The sequence below is a fragment of the Corylus avellana genome, chromosome ca1, assembly GCF_901000735.1.
Source record: "Corylus avellana chromosome ca1, CavTom2PMs-1.0".
Classification (NCBI taxonomy): domain Eukaryota; kingdom Viridiplantae; phylum Streptophyta; class Magnoliopsida; order Fagales; family Betulaceae; genus Corylus; species Corylus avellana.
In genome coordinates this window covers 30,518,794-30,539,675 of record NC_081541.1, presented here as the reverse complement: position 1 = coordinate 30,539,675, position 20,882 = coordinate 30,518,794, and the positions used below count along the sequence as shown (strand labels likewise).

Genomic DNA, 20,882 nt, shown 5'->3' with positions numbered 1-20,882 from the left:
TCACATTGAATGGGGAAAAGGTAACTTTCCAAAGTTAAGCACGGAGAAAATGTTACTACTATTAGCAACCACCCAAATGGAGTCTCAAAAAGGAACAACAGGAACATTTACTGCAATTGAAGCATCGGGAGGCGAAGGTGAATAAAAGAAAAAAGCCAGAGATAGAATAACTTTTGAAGGAGTTCGAAGATATATTTTCAGAACACAATAAATCCATTATGTTTATGTAGAGACTCAAGGAACACGTAGAATTTCAACAATTTCCTCAACAATTTAAACCTCATACATAAATCACATAATATCCATGTCTAGAAATAAAGCGTACAATCATTTATGCTAGGGCACTCAATATCAACCAAGAAGCATTTTGCGTCGAAGTTCAGATACAATTGTATAGCTTTCTCTTGAATAAACTCCTGAAGAATACACTAGTTAAAAATGCAACAAGATGAATGTTATAACTCCTAGCAATAACTTCATGCAGTAACATCGTTGTCGTCATTGAGCTGCAAACAACAGGCAAACTTTTCTCAGAAATTTGAATCTCACACTAATTTAGTGGAAATTCAGTCAAGGGCCATGGCATTGGCTCCAGGGCCACAACTTCAGTTTATATAACAGCCCTCAGCTCTCCAGTGAGGAGGGCAAAATCCTGGTGCTGTGACAAGATGGAAGGCACTCTAGCTGCTTTTACTCTTGATGCCAAGCCATTGCTACTTGATGCTATGTGTTGCTTAACGGCATGGAGTACTGTCTGCAGGATTTGCAGGGGATCCCCATGGCTGACAATCAAGATTGCGCATCTGCAGAAATAACATTGTTGGGTCATGCACACTAGGAACACTGAGGCAATCATTGAAAGCTAAGGCTTACTTTTGTTCATTGTCACTCAAAAGAATAGGGTATCAATGCAGCTTGGTAAGCTGTTTTCATCTATATAATTATCTTTCAGGAGCAGGAAATAAGAAAATGAGATGACGGTATGGACCCCAAGGAAAATAAATTGATTTGTTGTCTCCTACTTCACAATTGAAGTAAGAACCTCATTTTCATTCTTAATCTTAGGGCGAGTTTGGCCCTGCAATTTCAAAAGCTAAAAGTGTGTTTTTAAATGAAATTGAAGAAAGTGTTCTGTTTGGAAGTAAATTTTTTTCAAACCATAGGCAAGGGGGTGTATATTTAAAAAATGCACGATTTTACAGACCAAACTGTGATTTTATTAAAAACTTAACTCCGTTTTTGAAAATCACATTTTTATTAGTTATGTTTTGAAATCATTTTTTTTTTCTTCATATCGCACATTTTGAAATCACTAAACCAAATGGTTACTTATCATGTCTTGATGGGCCAATTGACATGCATCAACTCTCATTTTGAAAAGGGCTTCTGGGATTGTAAACTATTAACCTCATTTCTATTATTTTGTCTCTGCTTTGCCACTTTCTTTGTTGATTTGCTACACAAATTTCAATGGACTGATAGTTATTCCAAGGGACTATGGAACATTTCTAGCAGGTAGCCTTGCAAGAGAGTGACGGGGAGCTTCTAGCAAAGAGAATGCTGAAAAAATTATTCATCTTGGCAAGTAGGATGCTTGTAGAATTATTATTGATAGAATATTGAGATAGATGAATGCCATCTGAAAACATGAAAATCATGCGAGTAATGCAAACATGGATGAATATAATAATTACCCTTGAAATTCTGACTCCATAATCGCTATAGCATTTGCAAGTCTAGAAGCAACATCATCAACACTTTCTCCACCTTCTGGCCGCATAAACGGATCTTTTGCATCAAGAGCCCATATCTCTTCATACTGTTAGGAAAGGAACAACAGAGATTTAAGAAATCCTTAAATTGCAAATGGCATGGAAAAGTATATATGTTAGTATTGGGCTTATGCATACTGTAGACTAAAACAAAATACTGATCCAACTCCAGCATTCAGTTATATATATATATTTGCTAAGTTGCTATATAGTTGATCATAAATGCCAGAACTAAATCCCTCTGTCTGCCATCTTTATCTCCACTCCTTCGGCAAAACCTATATTAAGCACCACTAACTGTCACTTACTTTATCATGTGACATAAGTTCAAATGAAGGACCAAAGAAGCGTTCTCGAAGATCTTCCATCACCTGTCCAGCAAAATCTATATGATCAGTGAGAAGAAAATTAAAAGTGTAAGGGTGAGAAAGCTTGTTAAATTTTTTATGAGCCAAATTAGTTGGTTAGAAAAATTCTAGAACTTTTTCTTATAATAAGTATTTGGACCGTAGACCTGCCACGAACCCCACCCAACACTACCACCTGAGCAATGGCCCATGGGCAACTCTATGTTAAAGATACCAGGAGTAAAATTTCATTATGTCAGACGATATCTTGCATTTCTGTTCAGCACATACTAAACTGACCTAGATAAATATATCTATATGAGGGAGAAATAGCTACCTTACATTGAGGACCTTCAAACGGAAGATTCAACATAGATGCAACAACTTTAGCAGTGTGAGTTGTTCTTGAAAATGGAGAGTAACAAATGCGGACATTTTCAAGTGGTGTGTTACTTTCCTTCAGTGCCTGCACATATAACTCTTCAAATTTATTATTTGATTCCTTTTTTCTTCAAAGAATTATGTTGTAGGGGGATAGAATGAGTAGATCAAACAATAAACAAATTTGTAAGGGTCCACAAAATAAATCTTACTATGCCAATGCCTCGGACCTAGTTAGAAGCCATATCTTTATCTTTATTTATCAACAGCTATATTCAGTTACACTCAATATAGGACTAAGCATGAGTGATTAGAGGACTATAATCTCTCTCACTCAAATCCTGACATTAGAGAAACTGTCTTACGCTTTAGTATCGCCAAGTCACATGATGTCATATAACGTTACTAGATTTACTCTTACATCATTTGTTACTACTTAAGGATATACTAGTCACATATGTAGATAATCCAAAAGAACTAGGTAAAGTGAGGCTCATCGTAATAGCTTATTTGGATTGACCTAAATGCCTTTGCAATTCAATCCGAAATACACAGTTGTGGATATATTGTAGTCATATGTTAAGTTCCACATCAAGAGTGTACTAGGTCAATATAGGTATACGCACATTATAAAGCATCTCAATTGTCACTGCTAATCCTTGGACGTTGTCAAGTGAAAGTGAATAGTGTCAAGGGAAAGTAACTAGTGTGTATCTCTAGATCATGGCAATCTGTTTTTTCAAGCTTACTTATTTCCCTATAGCAAGTGCAGTGCACTAATACTAGACATACAGAAAAAATAAAAAAAATAAAAAATTAGGGAAGCTTGCAGAAAGTCAATTCCCAACTCCAATGTATAGCATAAACGCATATTCTGTGTTCTTCAGCAATTCAGGGTTTTGTCCCATACTAAGCTAGTTCAAGTCTAATGTTGCTATTTCTAATCTTGTCACTCATACAGCTGAATAAGCTAAGTACACTTACTGTACTCTCGTTCACATAGCTAATCAAACTCATAATCCCTGTACATAGATGTTGATCTGATTTGAGTTGCTAAATTTCACAGATAATCCCTGGCTGCAAACCTTGCCTCATCTTCAAGCTTTCTCCTTCATAATCCTTGAAGGTGATTCCTTGTTGACTATCCTTGCCATAAACAAGCCTCATTGTTTCTCGGATTGGACATGCACCTCTTATCTCCAACTCCATCTGGCAGCTATCTCATTTTCAGGGTTGAACTACTTTGAAGTTATCAAGAAGTGCAGACTCCCATGTACACCATGTTGCAAAACGGATTGCTTCCCATCTAGTGTTTGGAAACGTTCCAACAAATTCCCCCATTCTTTCCTCTATTTAGAATTAGAAGCGGAAAGGAACCCCCTCTTTTATAATTGTTCCCTTTCCCTCTTTGAAGGAAGAAAAGAAAATCATTCCTATCCAGTGGTCCTAAGGATCAAATGTGAGCCAAATCTAGATTACTTCAAGTTCAAGCAACCGGTCAAATTATACAAGCTTAAACATCAAGAGACATAAGCATCATACATGAGAATGATTCAAGAAAGTTTTATCGATTAGTCATAGAAAATACACTCAAAGACATATTTATGACCAAATCAGCCATTAAACCAATAACCTATAGGATACTTTGGAACCTAAGAAATTTATAGAACAGCCATTGCAGTTGCTTCATATTGGATGACAGGCCAAATGGAGCATGATATGGATAAAAGCTAGACTTCAAACAGGAAATCTTGAACTACAAACAACTACCTTTAGAAATAACTCTCCAGCCAACTCTGCTTGCTGAACACCTTCAGATGCCAATTGAAATTCTGCACGCGTACCATTTTCCTGTTAGGATGCCAGCACCGGTTAATAACTTGAGGCAGACTCCAAACTCTCTGGACAAATGTAACTTCAAAGATCATATTGCCAGAAAATATGTCCTAAGATCTAAGAACACCGCTAATAAAAACCAGTCATGGCCACAAAAATCTACTTTTATCAAGAGATTACCATCTTTAAAATACACAAATTATTGCAATTACGAGCTGAGTAATAAGCAAAACCATGGAGGAGCTGTGGAAAAACTAAAGACACTTTGTACAAGAAAAAGAAAAAATATATGAAAATCGAAAGAGACGAACCATGGAGGAGACAATAAGGCCTCTCTCGTTTGGAATGCTCTTGCCGTGCCTCAGAATCCAGTATCTGTTGCGTACAAACGACGTCGTCTCCATGTCCGATCCCAACGGTTCCTTCACTCACTCGCACCGTCATTTGTGAATTGTGCCTGGACATAAATATCAGTCTATTCTGACCAGTTCCTCATTTTATGACGTGGCAATCTATTATTGGCCATGTGACGGCACTGTAAAAAGCTGATTGCAGAGGAACGTATTTCTACATCAAACACCTCCATGGTTGGATCCGAGACCTCAAAAAAAAATTGAAGAGCTCAGAAAATTATTTTACTTACGAAGAAACCAAAAATCACTCACCTGGAACAGAGTTTCACGGCCATGGCTCTCAACCTCCGTCAAAAGCAAACAGGTATCTCTCTCTCTCTCTCTCTCTCCGTCTGGATCTTATTCTTGCTTTAGATCGAAAACCCATTTCGTTTTTCTGGTTTTTGGCTAATATTCGCCTTATTTTATCCTTCATTTTGCATGGTTTGAGTAAGAAAAACAAACTGAAATGGAATATTTCTATAAAATTATTGAATTCCGGTATGGAATTTTGGCTGAGAATGATATTCTCACAATTAAACAATAACCCATTTGTTATGGGTGTGAATTTAGTGCGTATGTATGCGTTATTGAATTTCGATCTCTGTAACTTTTTTTTTTTTTTCCTCTTCAGAATGTATTACCCGAATGTTGAATCTAAACCAACCCGTGAACGCAACGGGTACTGCAAACGAAGAGGTTTACAAGATCTTAATCTATGATAAGTTTTGCCAAAACATCCTATCACCATTGATCCGCGTCAAGGACCTTCGAAAACACGGCGTGACCCTCTACTTTCTGATTGATAAGGATCGAAAACCGGTCCACGACGTGCCAGCCGTGTATTTTGTCCAACCGAATCAAGCGAACATTCAGCGGATCATGGCCGACACGTCCCGCTCGCTCTATGATAGCTTCCACCTTAATTTCTCGTCCTCTATTCCCCGCCCGCTGCTCGAAGATCTTGCATCTGGGACATTGAGTTCGGATTCGATCCAACGGATTTCAAAGGTGCACGATCAGTATTTGGAGTTTGTGACATTGGAGGATGGTTTGTTTTCGTTGGCACAGAAGTCTACTTATGTGCAATTGAATGATCCGTCGGCAGGGGATCGAGAGATTGAGGAGATTGTGGAGAGGATTGTCAGTGGGTTGTTTTGTGTTTTGGCTACACTAGCTGTGGTGCCAATAATTAGGTGCCCTCGTGGTGGGCCTGCTGAGATGGTTGCTTCCGCATTGGATCAGAGATTGCGAGACCATTTGTTGTCGAAGAATAATTTGTTTACAGAAGGTGGGAGTTTCGTGAGCTCTTTTCAGCGGCCAATTTTGTGTATATTTGATAGGAATTTCGAGTTAGCAGTAGGGATACAGCATGATTTTAGGTATCGGCCGCTTGTTCACGATGTTCTCGGATTGAGGCTGAATAGGTTGAGCGTGCAGGGTGAAAAGGGTGGGATGAGGTCGTATGAGTTGGATAGTTCGGACCCTTTCTGGGTGGCAAATGGGTCGTTAGAATTTCCTGAAGTTGCAGTGGAGATTGAGACTCAATTGAATAAATATAAGAAAGATGTTGATGAGGTGAACAGGAGGACTGGTGGGACTGACGGTGCTGAGTTTGATGGGACAGACTTGACGGGGAACACGAAGCATTTGATGAATGCAGTGAACTCTCTGCCTGAGTTGACAGAGCGGAAGCAGGTGATAGATAAGCACACCAATATTGCTACTGTTTTGTTGGGTGAGATCAAGGAGAGGTTGCTTGATTCTTATGCGAAAAAGGAGAATGACATGCTGGTCAGAGGAAGCATTGACCGGAATGAGCTCCTTGGTCTGCTCAAAGGGAAAGGGAAGAAGATGGATAAGCTGCGGTTTGCTATCATGTATCTGATCTCTTCGGAAAGCATTAATCAGTCAGAAGTGGAATCAGTGGAAGCAGCACTCAAGGAGTCCGAGGTTGATACTAGTGCATTTCAGTATGTGAAAAAATTGAAGTCGTTGAATGCCTCAATGGCATCAGCAAATTCAGCTAGCAGAAACAACATAGTTGACTGGGCTGAGAAAATCTATGCTGTGACAGCAGGTGTGAAGAATCTCTTATCTAGTGATAGGCAACTGGCATTGACAAGGACGGTGGAACTCTTGATAGAAGGGAGGCCAAATCCTGAAATTGATGGTTACCTTGTATTTGATCCTCGTGCTCCCAAGTCAAGTTCCGGTAGTAGTCATTTGAGAGGACCATTTAAGGAAGCTATTGTGTTTATGATTGGTGGTGGTAATTATGTTGAGTATGGGAGCTTGCAAGAACTTGCACAGCGGCAGCAGCCTGTCAAGCATGTTATATATGGAACAACAGAAATTCTCACAGGAGCAGAGTTTGTTGAGCAGCTTGCACTTCTGGGGCATAAGATGGGACTTGGAACTAATGTTGCTGCTTCATCTCATTAATACGTACAGGTTTTAAATGCTCTTCGAAGCTTGTCGTCTGGCAGTTTATCCATGGTAGAGGAGGTACTGTGGGAAGCTAAGACACAATATGGGCAATTGAATATAGATTTCAAGCTGAATATCTCAGAACTGATGCAGAGATTGTTGGGGGGTGCATTTCTTTCTTGATTCCGAGGCATGCATGCTGGTTTTCGAATAGAGTTGAACGACTGTGTTTGACAATCTCTCGAAGTATGCCTTTTTATTTTTCATCATAGTGAGTAGGTTTCAACCATTGAAAACCTATATTTGTCTTTATTAAAGTTTCTTTGGTTAGAAAATTTTCCTGTTTCCATTGTTCTTCACTACTTGAAAATTAAACTTTTGAGAATCGTATGTTAATGCTCCATACTAATATGAGTGCTGTTCACTTCCCAGTGTAATTTTTTTTCACTATCTATGTTGATTGGAAATTTTTTAGAAGAATAATATCTGTTCTGCAATTTAATAAGTTAAATTTGTTGGCGCTTATTCGTTTCTATTGGTCAGTAGTTAAATGTAATTTGACCAGAGCTTATGTACGTAGCCTGAACCACTTGTTCTCAATTCAATGGATTCACTAACTTTCATTGGCTTGGTTTAAGGCTTCGCACTCTCCGTCTTTTGAAAACTATTATCTTGTTTAGGACTGGTTTATGTAGAGGTAAGACAGTCAGTTAATCATGACTTACTGTTCTTGGTAGTGTTAATAATCATGTACATGGGTGAAAATAATTGAGCTGATAGCTGGTTGATGAGTTACTGTCCTTTCTCATCATCTTCCAATATTAGATGGTTGGAGAGTGGCTGTTTTACCAGCATAACTAGTGATGAAAGTTTTCTGATTCATCTATTGACAATCATTGTAGTTTCTGACAATAATCTGCCATTAAATTCGTATCTATGGCAGGAAATTTAGTTGGAGTTTGGGTCTTCTAGCTGGTAACTCCCTCTCTTGGTGTAGATATAGGGTTTCCTATTCAAATTAAAGCCACTTTGTTGGAGAGCCATTAAACCTGCAACATTGAGTGGATACTGTTTATGCTAATCTATTCCTGCTGGATGTTGTAGCTATTGCATTCCTAATTTCTCTGTTTATGCTACTTTTTTCTGCTGAGAGGTTGGGCTGTTTATTATGGTTGGTTTGTGACCGACCCTGTGCCCAGAAGTCGCCGTGCAATTTCTCATGAAAATTCTTTGATTCTTGTCAAGAATTATGTGAATCATCACCACTTGGACCTCACTTTTTATTTTTTTATTTTTTACTGTAATGGAGTGTAGTGAACTGCAGTTTAAGACATTAAGCAGCAAACCTTTCTAAAGTAGACATTCCATCATTCAATTTGCTTAATGCTTCTCTTTCATTTTAAGTTAGAGGGCTCTCTAGGTTTGGTGTTCTGTTACTGGTGGCTGAGGCAGCCTTCATATTTCCAACCTGAGTGCTTTTGCCCTAATGATGGAAATCTGTTATATTTTTTCCTCCATCTCCGATTGCTGAGTTTTAGATCCTTTGCTCATTCTTACAGTCGTTTCCTTTATTTTCTAATCCTAAGTTGTGGGTTCCTATGACTTTTAGAGTGCTGCAAAAGCTATGCTGGTAACAGCTTGGATTTTTGTTTTTTCAATTCATGTTGCAAAAATTCTACACTATATTTTAGAATTAGATCTAGATCTAGTTCTTCATACTCAGATCTACTTGTCTCGGCTCGCTTCTCCACTTTCCAATGCTTTTACGCCGATCAACCAACAGAGTCTCGCGTGCTGGAGCGTGTTTCTCATGCGCCGACACGTGGATCTCATGTGCTAAGTCGTGTCTTTCCGAGGATGTCTACGATGTCGTGCTCCTCCGCTACTACTTAAGGTGGGGTTTTGTTGTTTTTAGTTTTTTGCTTTGATTTATTTTTTGTTCTTTTTGTCTTGGCTTTTGGGTTGAGGACATGAGTTGACTCCTGACCTTTGGGCTTAGGAGGATTAGATCGGTGTTGGGGATTATCTCTCATGGCCGGAAAATAAGTTTTGAGAATTTGGATTACCCATGTCTTAGATCTAGTCTGCCTAGAGCAAATATGTTTTATAACTAAAGTTGTACATGGGTTAGCAGAAGGTGATGTCATAGATAGAATTCGATTGTAAGAATTTTCTGATTGTGTTTATGATTTTGTAATTTCATAGCATTTAGCTATGTTTTATCAAAGCTTTATGCTCTGTAATGTAAGAGCTTTTATGTTTTTGATCTTTTATCAATAAATTCTGAAAGATTCATGTTAAAAAAAAAAAAAAAAAGAAGATAACATTACTGTGACCAATAGAGAATCCTGATTCTGAAAAAGATGTGAAGCAAAAGAAAATCTAAAGCCTTAATTAAGAGTTAAGTGAACTTTTATTATATTTTATAGGGGTGAAAATGCAATTACGGTTAGCAGTTATTGGCTAAAACCACTAACCGTAACCCTTTAGGTGGTTAGTAAAATTCACTAACCGCCTCCGCTAACCGGCTAGGCGGTTAATAATCTTAATAACCGCTAACCGCTTTTTAAAAGAAAACATTTAAAAAAAAAAAAAAAAACGACGCCGTTTTTATGGTGATACGATAATATCCTACTACATACGACATCGTTTTTAAATTTTTATACATTCTTATATATATATATATATATATATATATCAATTTTTCCAAAACCTAAAACCAAAAGTCATAACCACCTTTAAAAGCAGTTAGCAGTTAGTACAGTGAGCAGCTCGTGCAGTTATTAACCGCCTACCTTTTCACCTCTAATATTTTATTTTAAACTATGAATCTTAAACTTTCTTGAGATTTCTCTAAAACTGGTTCTCTCTTCTCTCTTCTTCAACAAAACGTTCAAAATGGATGTCTTTTCAGTGACTCTTTTTTAAGCATCATAATATTCATATTATGTTACCCAACCCAACTCGTGCATATTTTTGTCTTAAATTCTTCATAAGAAATCTTAAGTTGCTAAATCTGAGTCTTTCAAAAATCAAATACATAACACACAAAATAATATACATAACACACCAAATTATTAAAAAATAAAAGTAGATTTAAACTAAGGAAAATCTGTTGCTACCTCTATGAGATGATTTGCATTCTCTGATTTTTTTTCATCTCATATCTGCGTACAAAAAAAAAAAAAAAAAAACCTTGCATAATTGAAAAAACCCTCATATGATAGACCATTTTGAATTGAGACTTTGCTGAGATCTGGCTCCAAAGAAGTTTTGCTCAATCTCTCTGCTACTGATAAACCATTTTAAATTAATTTCCCTTCTATGCCTCATATGGCATGCATTCCATTATTAGGAGATAATCTTGACCTTAAAAGTGAACTTGGGAGGATTTTGACCCAAAAATAGCTAAATCAGATTTATATTTATTTGGAGACCCACAAAGATATTTGATCTTTATACGTAAAATTATTGTAGAGAAATGCTACACTACTTTTTGGTATTCTCTTCATTTTAGTTGGAGATTATTTTTCGAAAAAAAAAAAAATGAAAAAAAAAACACTTGATCTGTCTCTATTTTTTAAAAAAAATAAGATTTACTTAGGATAAAGAGAATATTAACCGAAAGAAACTATAATATTCCACATTATTGTGACATAATCTACTTTCCTCTGCCCAGGTGGGGTATCCAATATTATATAAAGATACTTTGGAGTAGCTAATCAACTTCTTTTTCCATGTTATTTGTTCCTCTTTTTGTTAATGTTTGTAATGCAAAGTTGGGGGAGCTGTAGTTTGATTTTACAAAAGATATCTTTAAAGATCATTAGTGAGTGTCATGATCAGTTGGTTGATGAAATATCTCTGCAGAATGCTTCTCTCAATGAATCAACTTCTTGCTGAAAAGTTTGCAAGGTAATGTGTTAACTAATCAACAGATTAAGTATACAATTACAGTTTTCATAATTCATGAATGATTGGTTGTTCTTGTGTTCATTTTCATCATGAGCTGTGGTCTTCAATTAATTATGATGACTTGTCGTGCTTCCCAACTAATTATTATTTTGTATCTTCTAAATATATATGAACTTCACTTGAAAGTAATAATCTCATTAATTTCCTTTTAGATTAATGGGTAGATCTTGTTTCCACGTCTTTCATGGGAGGTCATATAATCTACCTTTGTGCCTTATTTTCTTAGTGTGGTTCTCATCTTAGGTTGCTACTGTAGGAATTATGATGACAGATTTGCTTCGGCTTTACCTCTTCAAACCGACAGTTCTAGCAACTAATCTAATGAATCCGACCATTCATTTGACTCATTCCGAACAGTTTCTAGAGTACTTTTTCTGCAGTATTGTTGTTGTTTTAGGATGATGTGTGTGTCTTTCTTTAACATGCATTTTGGTAGGCTGCAGTGTCGGTATGTGAAGTTCCTGCAATGAGTAGACCATTTGGTTTTTTCGCATTGCAATCCAGCATGCATATGTTTTGGCTTCTGGCAATGATTTTCTACAATGGCCACTTTATTAGCTCTGGCACTGGCACAGATGGTTCTGGTTCTTCTACTAGACCCGACGTGGTTAACATTGGCGCTATTTTGTCTTTCGATTCTTCCATTGGGAAAGTTGCAAAAGTTGCCATAGAAGCTGCAGTGGACGATGTGAATTCCAATCCTGTGGTTCTAAATGGAACTAAGCTCAAAATTACCATGCAGGATACAAAATTATCCAGTGGATTTCTGGGAATCATTGAGGGTAAATGTTTTGTTTGTTCATTAATTCACAAATTTTTCCATTGTTTTCTCTCATACAGATTGCACTTTCATTCTTCTTTCACAGCTTTGCGGCTTATGGAGAATGATACCGTGGCCATAATTGGTCCCCAGCATTCTGCTATGGCCCATGTGATTTCACATATTGCGAACGAGCTCCAAGTGCCTCTATTGTCCTTTGCGGCAACAGATCCCAGCCTAAATTCACTTCAATTCCCTTACTTTGTTAGGACAACGCAAAGCGACCTTTTCCAGATGACTGCCATAGCAGAAATCGTAGGCTTCTACAAATGGCGAGATGTCATAGTAATCTACATAGATGATGATCATGGGAGAAATGGGGTTGCTGCATTAGGTGACAAGCTCGCCGAAAAACGTCGTAAAATCTCGTACAAAGCACCTTTGAGCCCCAAAGTAGACCGGAATGGCATCTCTGATACTCTGTTTAAGGTAGCCATGATGGAGTCTCGGGTTATTATCCTCCACACATATTCAACCTGGGGTCTGGAGGTAGTTGATATGGCACGTAAGAATGGGATGATGGGTAGTGGATATGTGTGGATAGCTACTGATTGGCTCTCTACTCTACTTGACATAGAACCTTCCCTCCCTTCAATGACAATGGATAGTATTCAAGGGGTTCTTACTTTACGTATGCACACTCCAGATTCGGAACTCAAAAGGAAATTTGTTTCAAGGTGGAGCAACTTGGCTACAAAGACAAATGGCAGCCTTTTCAAACTAAATACGTATGGCTTATATGCCTACGACACTATTTGGCTTCTTGCTCATGCACTTGACACATTTTTAAATCAGAGGGGAAACAATATTTCATTTTCAAATGATTCGAGTTTAATTGAGTTTCAAGGAGGAAACTTGCATTTTGATGCCATAAGAATCTTTGATGGAGGAAAGGTATTGCTTAACAACATTTTAGAGGTTAATATGAGTGGTTTAAGTGGCCCAATAAATTTCACTTCAAATGGGGACCTCATTAGTCCTGCATATGACGTAATCAATGTCATTGGTACGGGGATGAGGACAATTGGTTATTGGTCAAATTCTTCCGGCTTATCAGTGGCGTTGCCTCCAGAAAAGAACAGTTCAAATCAGCAACTATATGGTGTAATCTGGCCGGGACAAATCACTCAAAAGCCTCTTGGGTGGGTATTCTCAAGCAATGGAAGGCAATTGCGAGTTGGAGTCCCACTTGATTTTGCTTCTTGGGTATTTGTGTCACAAATAGAAGGCTCGGATAACTATGTTGGTTATTGTATTGATGTGTTTACTGCTGCAAAGGAGCTATTGCCGTATCCAGTCCCATGTAAGTTTATTCCATTTGGGGATGAACATAGCAATCGAATATCTGCAGATCATCTTCTGGACATGATCACAACGGGTGTAAGTATGACTTACAACAATTTTCTGCAGACTCTTTACCCTAATTAACGAGTTTTCCTCTTTCCATGTAGGAACTTGATGTTGTGGTTGGCGACATTACAATTACCACCAACCGGACAAAGAAGGGTGGATTTCACACAGCCATATATTGCATCCGGGCTAGTTGTAGTGGCCCCAGTTTGGAAGTTGAACTCTAGTGCTTGGGCCTTTCTAAGACCGTTTACTCCAATGATGTGGTGCGTTACGAGTATATCTTTCCTTGTTGTGGGAGTAGTTGTTTAGATTTTGGAGTATAGAACAAATGACCATTTCCGTGGCCCTCCTAGAAAACAATGTGTCACAATCCTATGGTGAGTATGTTCCTAAGTAACATTACACTTGTATAAGAGAGTATACATGTACTGTAGTTAATCGTTTAGGTAGTTCATCCATCATTTTCATTCATGTTCTGTAGAATGTTTCATTCATTGTTTCCCCTAATTGCTAATTATTGTGCTTTACTTTGCAGGTTTAGTTTTTCAACTTTGTTTTTTTCTCAGAGTAAGTGAGGTTAATACTCTAGTTTAGTCTAGTTCACCATCTATTTCCCATATGTACAAAGACTCTTACATGAGTATATATTGCTCAATTGCCTGCCCGTTTCCTCTTTTATGCAGGAGAGAAGATTGTGAGCACCCTTGGTCGCTTAGTGGTTATCATTTGGCTTTTTGTAGTTCTAATAGTAAATTCGAGTTACACTGCAAGTCTAACATCAATCCTTACAGTGGAACAACTTTCTTCTCCCATCAAAGGAATTGAAAGTTTGATATCAAGCAATGATCGCATTGGTTATCATCGTGGTTCATTTGCTGAAAATTATTTGACTAATGAGCTCAACATACAAGAGTCCAGACTTGTTCCCCTTGGCTCACCAGAAGAATATGAGAGAGCTTTGAGGGATGGCCCGAGTAAAGGTGGTGTTGCTGCAGTGATTGACGAGCGAGCATACATGGAGCTCTTTCTCTCCACCAGATGTGAATTTGGTATTGTCGGTCAAGAGTTCACCAAAATGGAATGGGGTTTTGTAAGTATCATTTCAAACATTATTCTTTGGGAAAAATACATTTAACCCCCGATGCGTACTTGTTATTTTCGATTTTGCTTTTAATGTTTAAAAAGTAGCAATGAACCCTCACATCAAAACTTCTTACTTTTGTAATGTTGCCCATCTGTTAACTATTTTTGTCTTCTTTTCCAGAAAATGACCCAAGTGCGTCACACATGGTTTTTTAATGGATGAAAAGTTCAAACTGCCCTTATTTTCCTTCAAAAAGTAAAATAAAAATAAAAATAAAAATTGGGAGTGAGCACACCCACCCCATAAGCATTTGGGGGTGGCCAGCCACCTCCATTTTACTACAATGGGGGGGGTTCTTTTGGGGTGGCCGAAGCATCTCCATCTGGCCATAATGAGAATGGCCAAACCACTCTCATAAACCATAAACCATGATTTTTTTTTTTTTTTTTTCTTCTTCTTCATCAGGGAAAATTGAGTAATTTTGGACTTTTCACCCATTAAAAATCCATATGCGACGCACATGAGTTATTTTTCATCAAGTAAGACGGAAATGACTAATGGATGGGCAACATTGCAATATTTGAAAACTTAGGTGGTACATCGCCACTTTTTAAATATTTTAGGCTAAGATAAAAAAAACGTATATACTAAGGGAGGATTAAATGTATTTTTCCCTTTTTCTTTGACTTTAAATACCATTCTAGTTGGTAGTTAGGTTTTAAAAACCTTGTATGTTTAATAGGTAGATTATCTCTATTAGCAACTGGTTATTTAATTAGCACTTATCAACTTAATGATGATAATATAGTGTTGTTCCACATTTCTCATTGATTAGGGCTTTCCACGAGACTCGCCACTAGCGATTGACATGTCAACTGCCATCCTAACACTATCAGAGAAAGGGGTTCTACAAAGGCTTCACGACAAATGGTTTACAAGAAATGCTTGCAGCTCAGAAGGTGCAAAACAAGATGTAGACCGCCTTCCGCTTACCAGTTTTTGGGGCCTCTTTTTACTATGTGGCTCAACTTGCTTTCTTGCTCTCCTTTTCTATCTCATTAAGATGGTGCGTCAATACATGAGGCAGTACTCCGACGACACCTCGCAATCTTCACGTATTCAATCATTTCTTACATTTGTTAAAAAAAAGGAAGAAGATGTTATTCAAGTGGAGGAGGAAGGAAATAGTGGGTCCAACAGAAGGCCAAGGGAGATGGTCTCCAATGGAAGTGTGCATTAAGATGAACCTCAAAAAGAATGGTAGCGTTTCTACCAACCATGAAGTCTAATTAGTTATAAGTTTCTTGGAACTATCATGAACTTGTGCAAATGTTGTTATCTTCTATATAGTGCTACTATTTTATGACATACTAAATATATATATGTTAAGAAAACTAGCCTATAACCTGCCTGGTTTTCATGATAATTTAATTTAAAAAATATTTTTGTGAAAAGGGTCTTAAAAAAGAATAACAAAAACTATAAATAATAATAATGAAAAAGAATTAAATCCTCCCAATATTATTAAATGCAAACACCAATAGAAAATTGAGCTTCGAACTCCAAATATCATGAATATGAAAACACCAAATCACGCCGACCTAAGCTTGATTGCTCCGAGAAGCCACAAAACGTACGACCTTTTCTCTCAATGCAAGTAAACCCATTCTCACTCTCTCTCTACAATCCATTTGGTTGTTGTGAAAATCCTTGGGGGAGTGAAAGAGAAAGTTTGGAAGCTTTGAAAGAGAAAATCTAGAGGGGGGTTTGTGGGTTTTGTCCCTCTTTTGGTTCTTGAGGATCAAAACTCGAAACCGAAAGCTTTACCAGTTTTAGGTTTTAGGTAAAAGAAGGGGTTAACTTCACAAATGCCTCATGAATTTCTACTCGTTTTGAGAAGATCCCTAAAGTTTAAAGGGGTTAACTTCACAAATGCCATCAAACTTCTAATTTTATGTAATATACCCCATCCGTTAGAATTTGGCGTTAAATCCTAATGAAGCCTATGAAAAATACCAAAATACCCTCAACTTTTATATATATATATATATATATATATATATATATATATTTTAATGTGAAATTAAGGGTAAATTTGAAATTTTATAAGAGTTTCAAGGGTATAAAAGGTCATTTCATCAATTTTAATGTATATTTAACTCCAAACTTTAACAGATAGAGGTAGATTGCATCAAAATAGAAGTTCGAATAGTAAAATTAAGTGTTTTTGAACTTTGATAGAGTCTTCTCAAAACACTTGAAAGTTTAAGGGGTCTTTGTGAAGTTTCCCCTAAAAGAAAAGAAAAATGTTCTTTAGTTGAATAGGTAGGGAGAAGATGGTGATAAGTTTTAGGAGAAACTTCACTTAACCCTCATGAACATTCGTCGTTTATGCAATCTCCCTACAAAGTTTAAAAACTCTCAACTTAGTTTATCGAACTTTGCAAAATTTGCAATCTCGCCCATCCATTATGATTTTCAATTAAATCCTAACTAATGGGTGATACATTTTCAAAATACCCTTGTATTTTTCCTAGATTTTTTTTCACTTTTTTTTTTTAAAAAAATAATTAATTGTAATTTAAGAGTAATTTGGTAATTTCATGAAGTTACATGGGTATAATGGTTATTTTACCCTTTGACCATCTAATTTAACCCCAAACCCTAATAAGAGGGCTGAGATTGTAAATTTTTTAAAGTTTGATAAACTAAATTTAGAGTTTTTGAATTTGGAAGGTACGTTACAAAAGTGATGAAAATTAGGGGAGAATTAAGTGAAGTTTTCCCTATGTTTTAAATAGGGTGTGGAAGGGTAACTTCACGGCATGTGTGCCACTTCTTGTTGATAATATAAAATTCACGTGACTGAACAAGTAACTAGGTCACCAAGATGCATTAATGTGTAAATTTTGATTTTTTTTTTTTTTTGATTTTTTTTATTACATGTCAAGTTTTGAATTGATCATTTTTTTTTGGTGAGCTTGATCATGTAAATTCCAATGAATCCTCCATGGTTATATCATGAAATACAATTTACCTAGCAAGCAAAATTTGTGTGTAAATGTAAATGACAATTTAGCGTCACTTTACATTAAGGTGAATATGAAAATGGGAAGCCTTATTCAAACAAGTATTTGAGATTAATTCGTGATTAAGAGTAAAAGGCACACGATTTCTTTTATCTCTAATTTTTATTTGAAGTAGTGGAGGAAACCAAAGATTCTGGCAAATGAAGAATAGGAGCAAATTTTGGAGTGTGGGGTTCAGGAATAAAATTTAGAGCTGTTTTGACAAAGTGTCTTACTCAAATTATGGCATGATATTAATACTTTGATAGTGTTGTTTCACACCAATGTGAAGCATTATTGAGAGACTGCCAATGCAAAGAACAATGTAGATGGTTTCAAGAGCAAGCCCCAAAGGACTTTAGTGATTCGCTATCAAAATCTTAATTTGTCACAATAACAACCAAAATCCCTTATGGATCATCCACACACAAAATCCCCACCATAATTTGGGTATGGTGATTGCAGTGGCTCAAGATTTCTTTGAGAACAAGCATGAAGGTCTCTTCAATCACAAGCACGAAAGGCTCCCAAGAAGGGCCTTTACATTGTTCGTTCTAAGTGACTCAAGATAACGACATTCTTCATCTTAATCACGAGGTTATGTTTGTTCCTATCCTCAAGGTAAGGTTTGCTTTGCATTTAAACATATTGTGAGGATTTAATTCTTTAGGTATATAAAGTAAAATCTAATGAGATTTTTCTTGAAATACATAAACTTAGATGGAAAAGAACAAGAAATGATGACCAAACCCAAAAGTGTAGCAGCAGCGGTGGTAGTGGTGTTACTCTTTTGAAAAGCCAAAGCAAAAGAAAGTTCCCTAGCAAAAGAAAGCTCCATAGGGAGGACTTGGTGTGGCACAACTTGAAAAAAGTCATACTAGAAGAACAACAAAAGAAAGATGCAGCTATTGTAGCTGTAGGTACAACTGCAATTTTATCACCACTCCCACCTTCAGTATCACCACGCAAATTTTCCTTTATATCTTTGTTGATTCCAAATTATCACCACGCAATCCATCTTCATCCTCTAACATCAATTGCATTTCCTCCTCCATCCCCGGCTGATCGTTTGTCACCAAGCTTGATGATCCAACCACCTCAATTGATCCAAAACATCATTCTAAGAAATTCAAGCACAAATGGCAGTGGGTTCGATGCCAGATAGTCGGAAATTTCGTGAAAGAGTTTCACGTTGGAAACAAATAAGCTTCTCTATCATTTTGGTTCATGGGCCGAATTTAGGATTGGCATTTTGGTTGAATTTGAGTTTACAGTGCTCTTAGAGAATTACACTGTAAATGAACTCAGAAATGAAAGAATGAAGAGAAAGAAAGGAAAGATGAAAAGAATGAAGAAAGTTTATTGATCAAACGAGCTACTTCGAGGGTAACTCAACCTCCTAAGCACATTCGAGAGTGCCAATCTCCATGTTCATGATGAACTTACAACTCACAAGCTAAAGAATACAATCTGCCTTCAAGGCTATTAATAGCTCTCTCTTCAACTAACTAACCTCACAACTACTAACTGATTACAACTACTAACTGCCAACTAACTGACTTGAACTTAGAGAATGGCTAACCACAATCCGGTAGCTCTTCCTCTAATACATTTTAGTTACAACTAGCTAACTAACTAATCTTCAAGTCTTCTTCCAACTTGCTCCTAAATGCTTGTGCAACTGCCACCTCACTGTGCAGCTGCCACCTCACCTCTGAATGCTTGGCCTATGACAATACTCCATTGTTTCAAAACACCTTGCCCACATGGTGTGGGTTGGCTTTCTTCAATGAATGGAATTCCTCCCAAGTAGCCTCCTTAGCAGACTGTCCAAGCCGAATAATTCCATCTTTATTCAACCTGCATCCAGAAAAAATTGACCTAGATCCTCCTCTTCTTTGTCAGGACTAATCACTTCCATAACCTCTTTTAGCCCTTCCACTTCCTCAATTAAGAATAGCTTAGGCACAACACACACATGTCCTCTACTCCATTTATCATCACACAAGTAACATAATCCCTTCTTCCTTCTCTCATCCATTTCAGCATGAGAAAGCTTCTGAACTAGAACTATTGCCTTAGGATTGTCATTAACAAATCCATTTGGCTGATTATTCCCTCCAAAACTCCCTTGATTCTGCCTAGGTGAATTAGACAACTGCACTTTGTTTCCATAAGAATCTCCACAATTAAATCCAAAACCATATTCATTTCCCACTCCCTGATTTCTTGAAACAGATTTCCCTGACTTGATGTTATTCATAAGACATTCTTCCTGAATTCTTGCTAAAGCATAAGCATCATTCAATGTCTTAGGATTAAACATCCTCAGTGGCAGCCTAATGTCATCCCTTAAGCCCCCCAAAAACATACTTAACTTATGAGAATCAATCAACATTAAAACTTTATTTTCTAAGATTTCAAACTGAGTTTTATATTCATCTAAGGAGCCAACTTGCTTCAGCTTAGATAAGGTCTCCATAGGGTCATCATATGCACCCTTACCGAATCTAACTTGAATAGCAATCAAAAAATCATTCAAACTAGACAGATTATTAGTATTTTTTAATGCTTGAAACCCTGATAAAGGCTTACCTTCCATGTGGAATGAAGTGATTCTCAATTTCTACCCCTCTTGAACACGATAGAAATCAAAAAACTGCTCTTCCCTATAACAACAAGAATCTGGATCATCACCATTAAAAGTAGCGAACTCCAGCCTAAAAGCCTTGGTAAAAATCCCTTCATTGCTTGTGGACTCCTCTGCAAACTGTCTTTCTCACTTACTTGCAGCAACATTACCCTGAACTTGCCCAACTTCCTCCAAGCTCTGCTGCATAGGATGTTTCTGATTGGTCATCATTCCCATCAAAGCTTTTATTGCTAGCTTCGTCTCTGCAGAGTCCCTAGCCAACTGATTTACAATCAACTTAATTTCATCATTAGAATCCTAAAGACTCTTCATGTTTGACTGCAACACCACACACTAAGTTTGGAGTGCTTTTAGCTGCCGGCCTTGTTCCCACTGTACTGTTTCTTCTACCATTGCTGACCTTGTTTTCATATAAACCAAAGAAAAAAAAAAAAAAAAAAACCAGAACAACCAAATGGATAGGAATAGGTGCAGTTTTGATGCAAAGCAATAGACCTATTGCTTATTTGAGTAAAACTTTGAAGGGAAAGGCTCTTCTCATGTCCACTTATGAAAATGAATTATTGGCTTTAGTAACTGCTATTCAGAAGTGGAGACCCTATTTGTTGGGGTAGAGTTTTGTTGTTAAAACTGACCAACAAAGCTTGAAGTTTCTGTTGGAGCAAAAAGTTGGTACTCCCTTCCAACAAAAATGGATTTCCAAGCTGTTAGGGTATGATTTCACTGTGGAATTTAAGAAATGGGTGAAAAAATAAGGTGGCAGATGCCTTG

General features: G+C 37.1%; 2 protein-coding genes and 1 pseudogene across 3 annotated transcripts; 2 read left to right on the top strand and 1 right to left on the bottom strand.

Annotated features, from left to right (window-relative positions):
- Positions 1 to 256: 256 nt before the first annotated feature.
- Positions 257 to 4,774, bottom strand: LOC132167012 (uncharacterized). Of its 2 annotated transcripts, XM_059577904.1 has the most exons (6): positions 4,648 to 4,774; positions 4,271 to 4,351; positions 2,457 to 2,585; positions 2,081 to 2,143; positions 1,695 to 1,819; positions 257 to 803 (listed from the first exon to the last, which is right to left on the bottom strand). In XM_059577904.1, the coding sequence occupies exons 1-6, from the start codon at positions 4,738 to 4,740 to the stop codon at positions 611 to 613; spliced, it is 684 nt and encodes a 227-aa protein (XP_059433887.1). In that variant the 5' UTR covers positions 4,741 to 4,774; the 3' UTR covers positions 257 to 610. The 2 variants fall into 2 exon arrangements, with proteins under 2 accessions (XP_059433887.1, XP_059433888.1); XM_059577905.1 differs by lacking the exon at positions 2,457 to 2,585.
- A 185-nt stretch (positions 4,775 to 4,959) lies between these two features.
- Positions 4,960 to 7,651, top strand: LOC132167810 (SEC1 family transport protein SLY1-like). Its single transcript, XM_059578838.1, has 2 exons — positions 4,960 to 5,053; positions 5,363 to 7,651. The coding sequence occupies exons 1-2, from the start codon at positions 5,023 to 5,025 to the stop codon at positions 7,171 to 7,173; spliced, it is 1,842 nt and encodes a 613-aa protein (XP_059434821.1). The 5' UTR covers positions 4,960 to 5,022; the 3' UTR covers positions 7,174 to 7,651.
- Positions 7,652 to 11,272: 3,621 nt separating this feature from the next.
- Positions 11,273 to 15,766, top strand: LOC132185155 (glutamate receptor 3.6-like; annotated as a pseudogene).
- Positions 15,767 to 20,882: the final 5,116 nt, after the last annotated feature.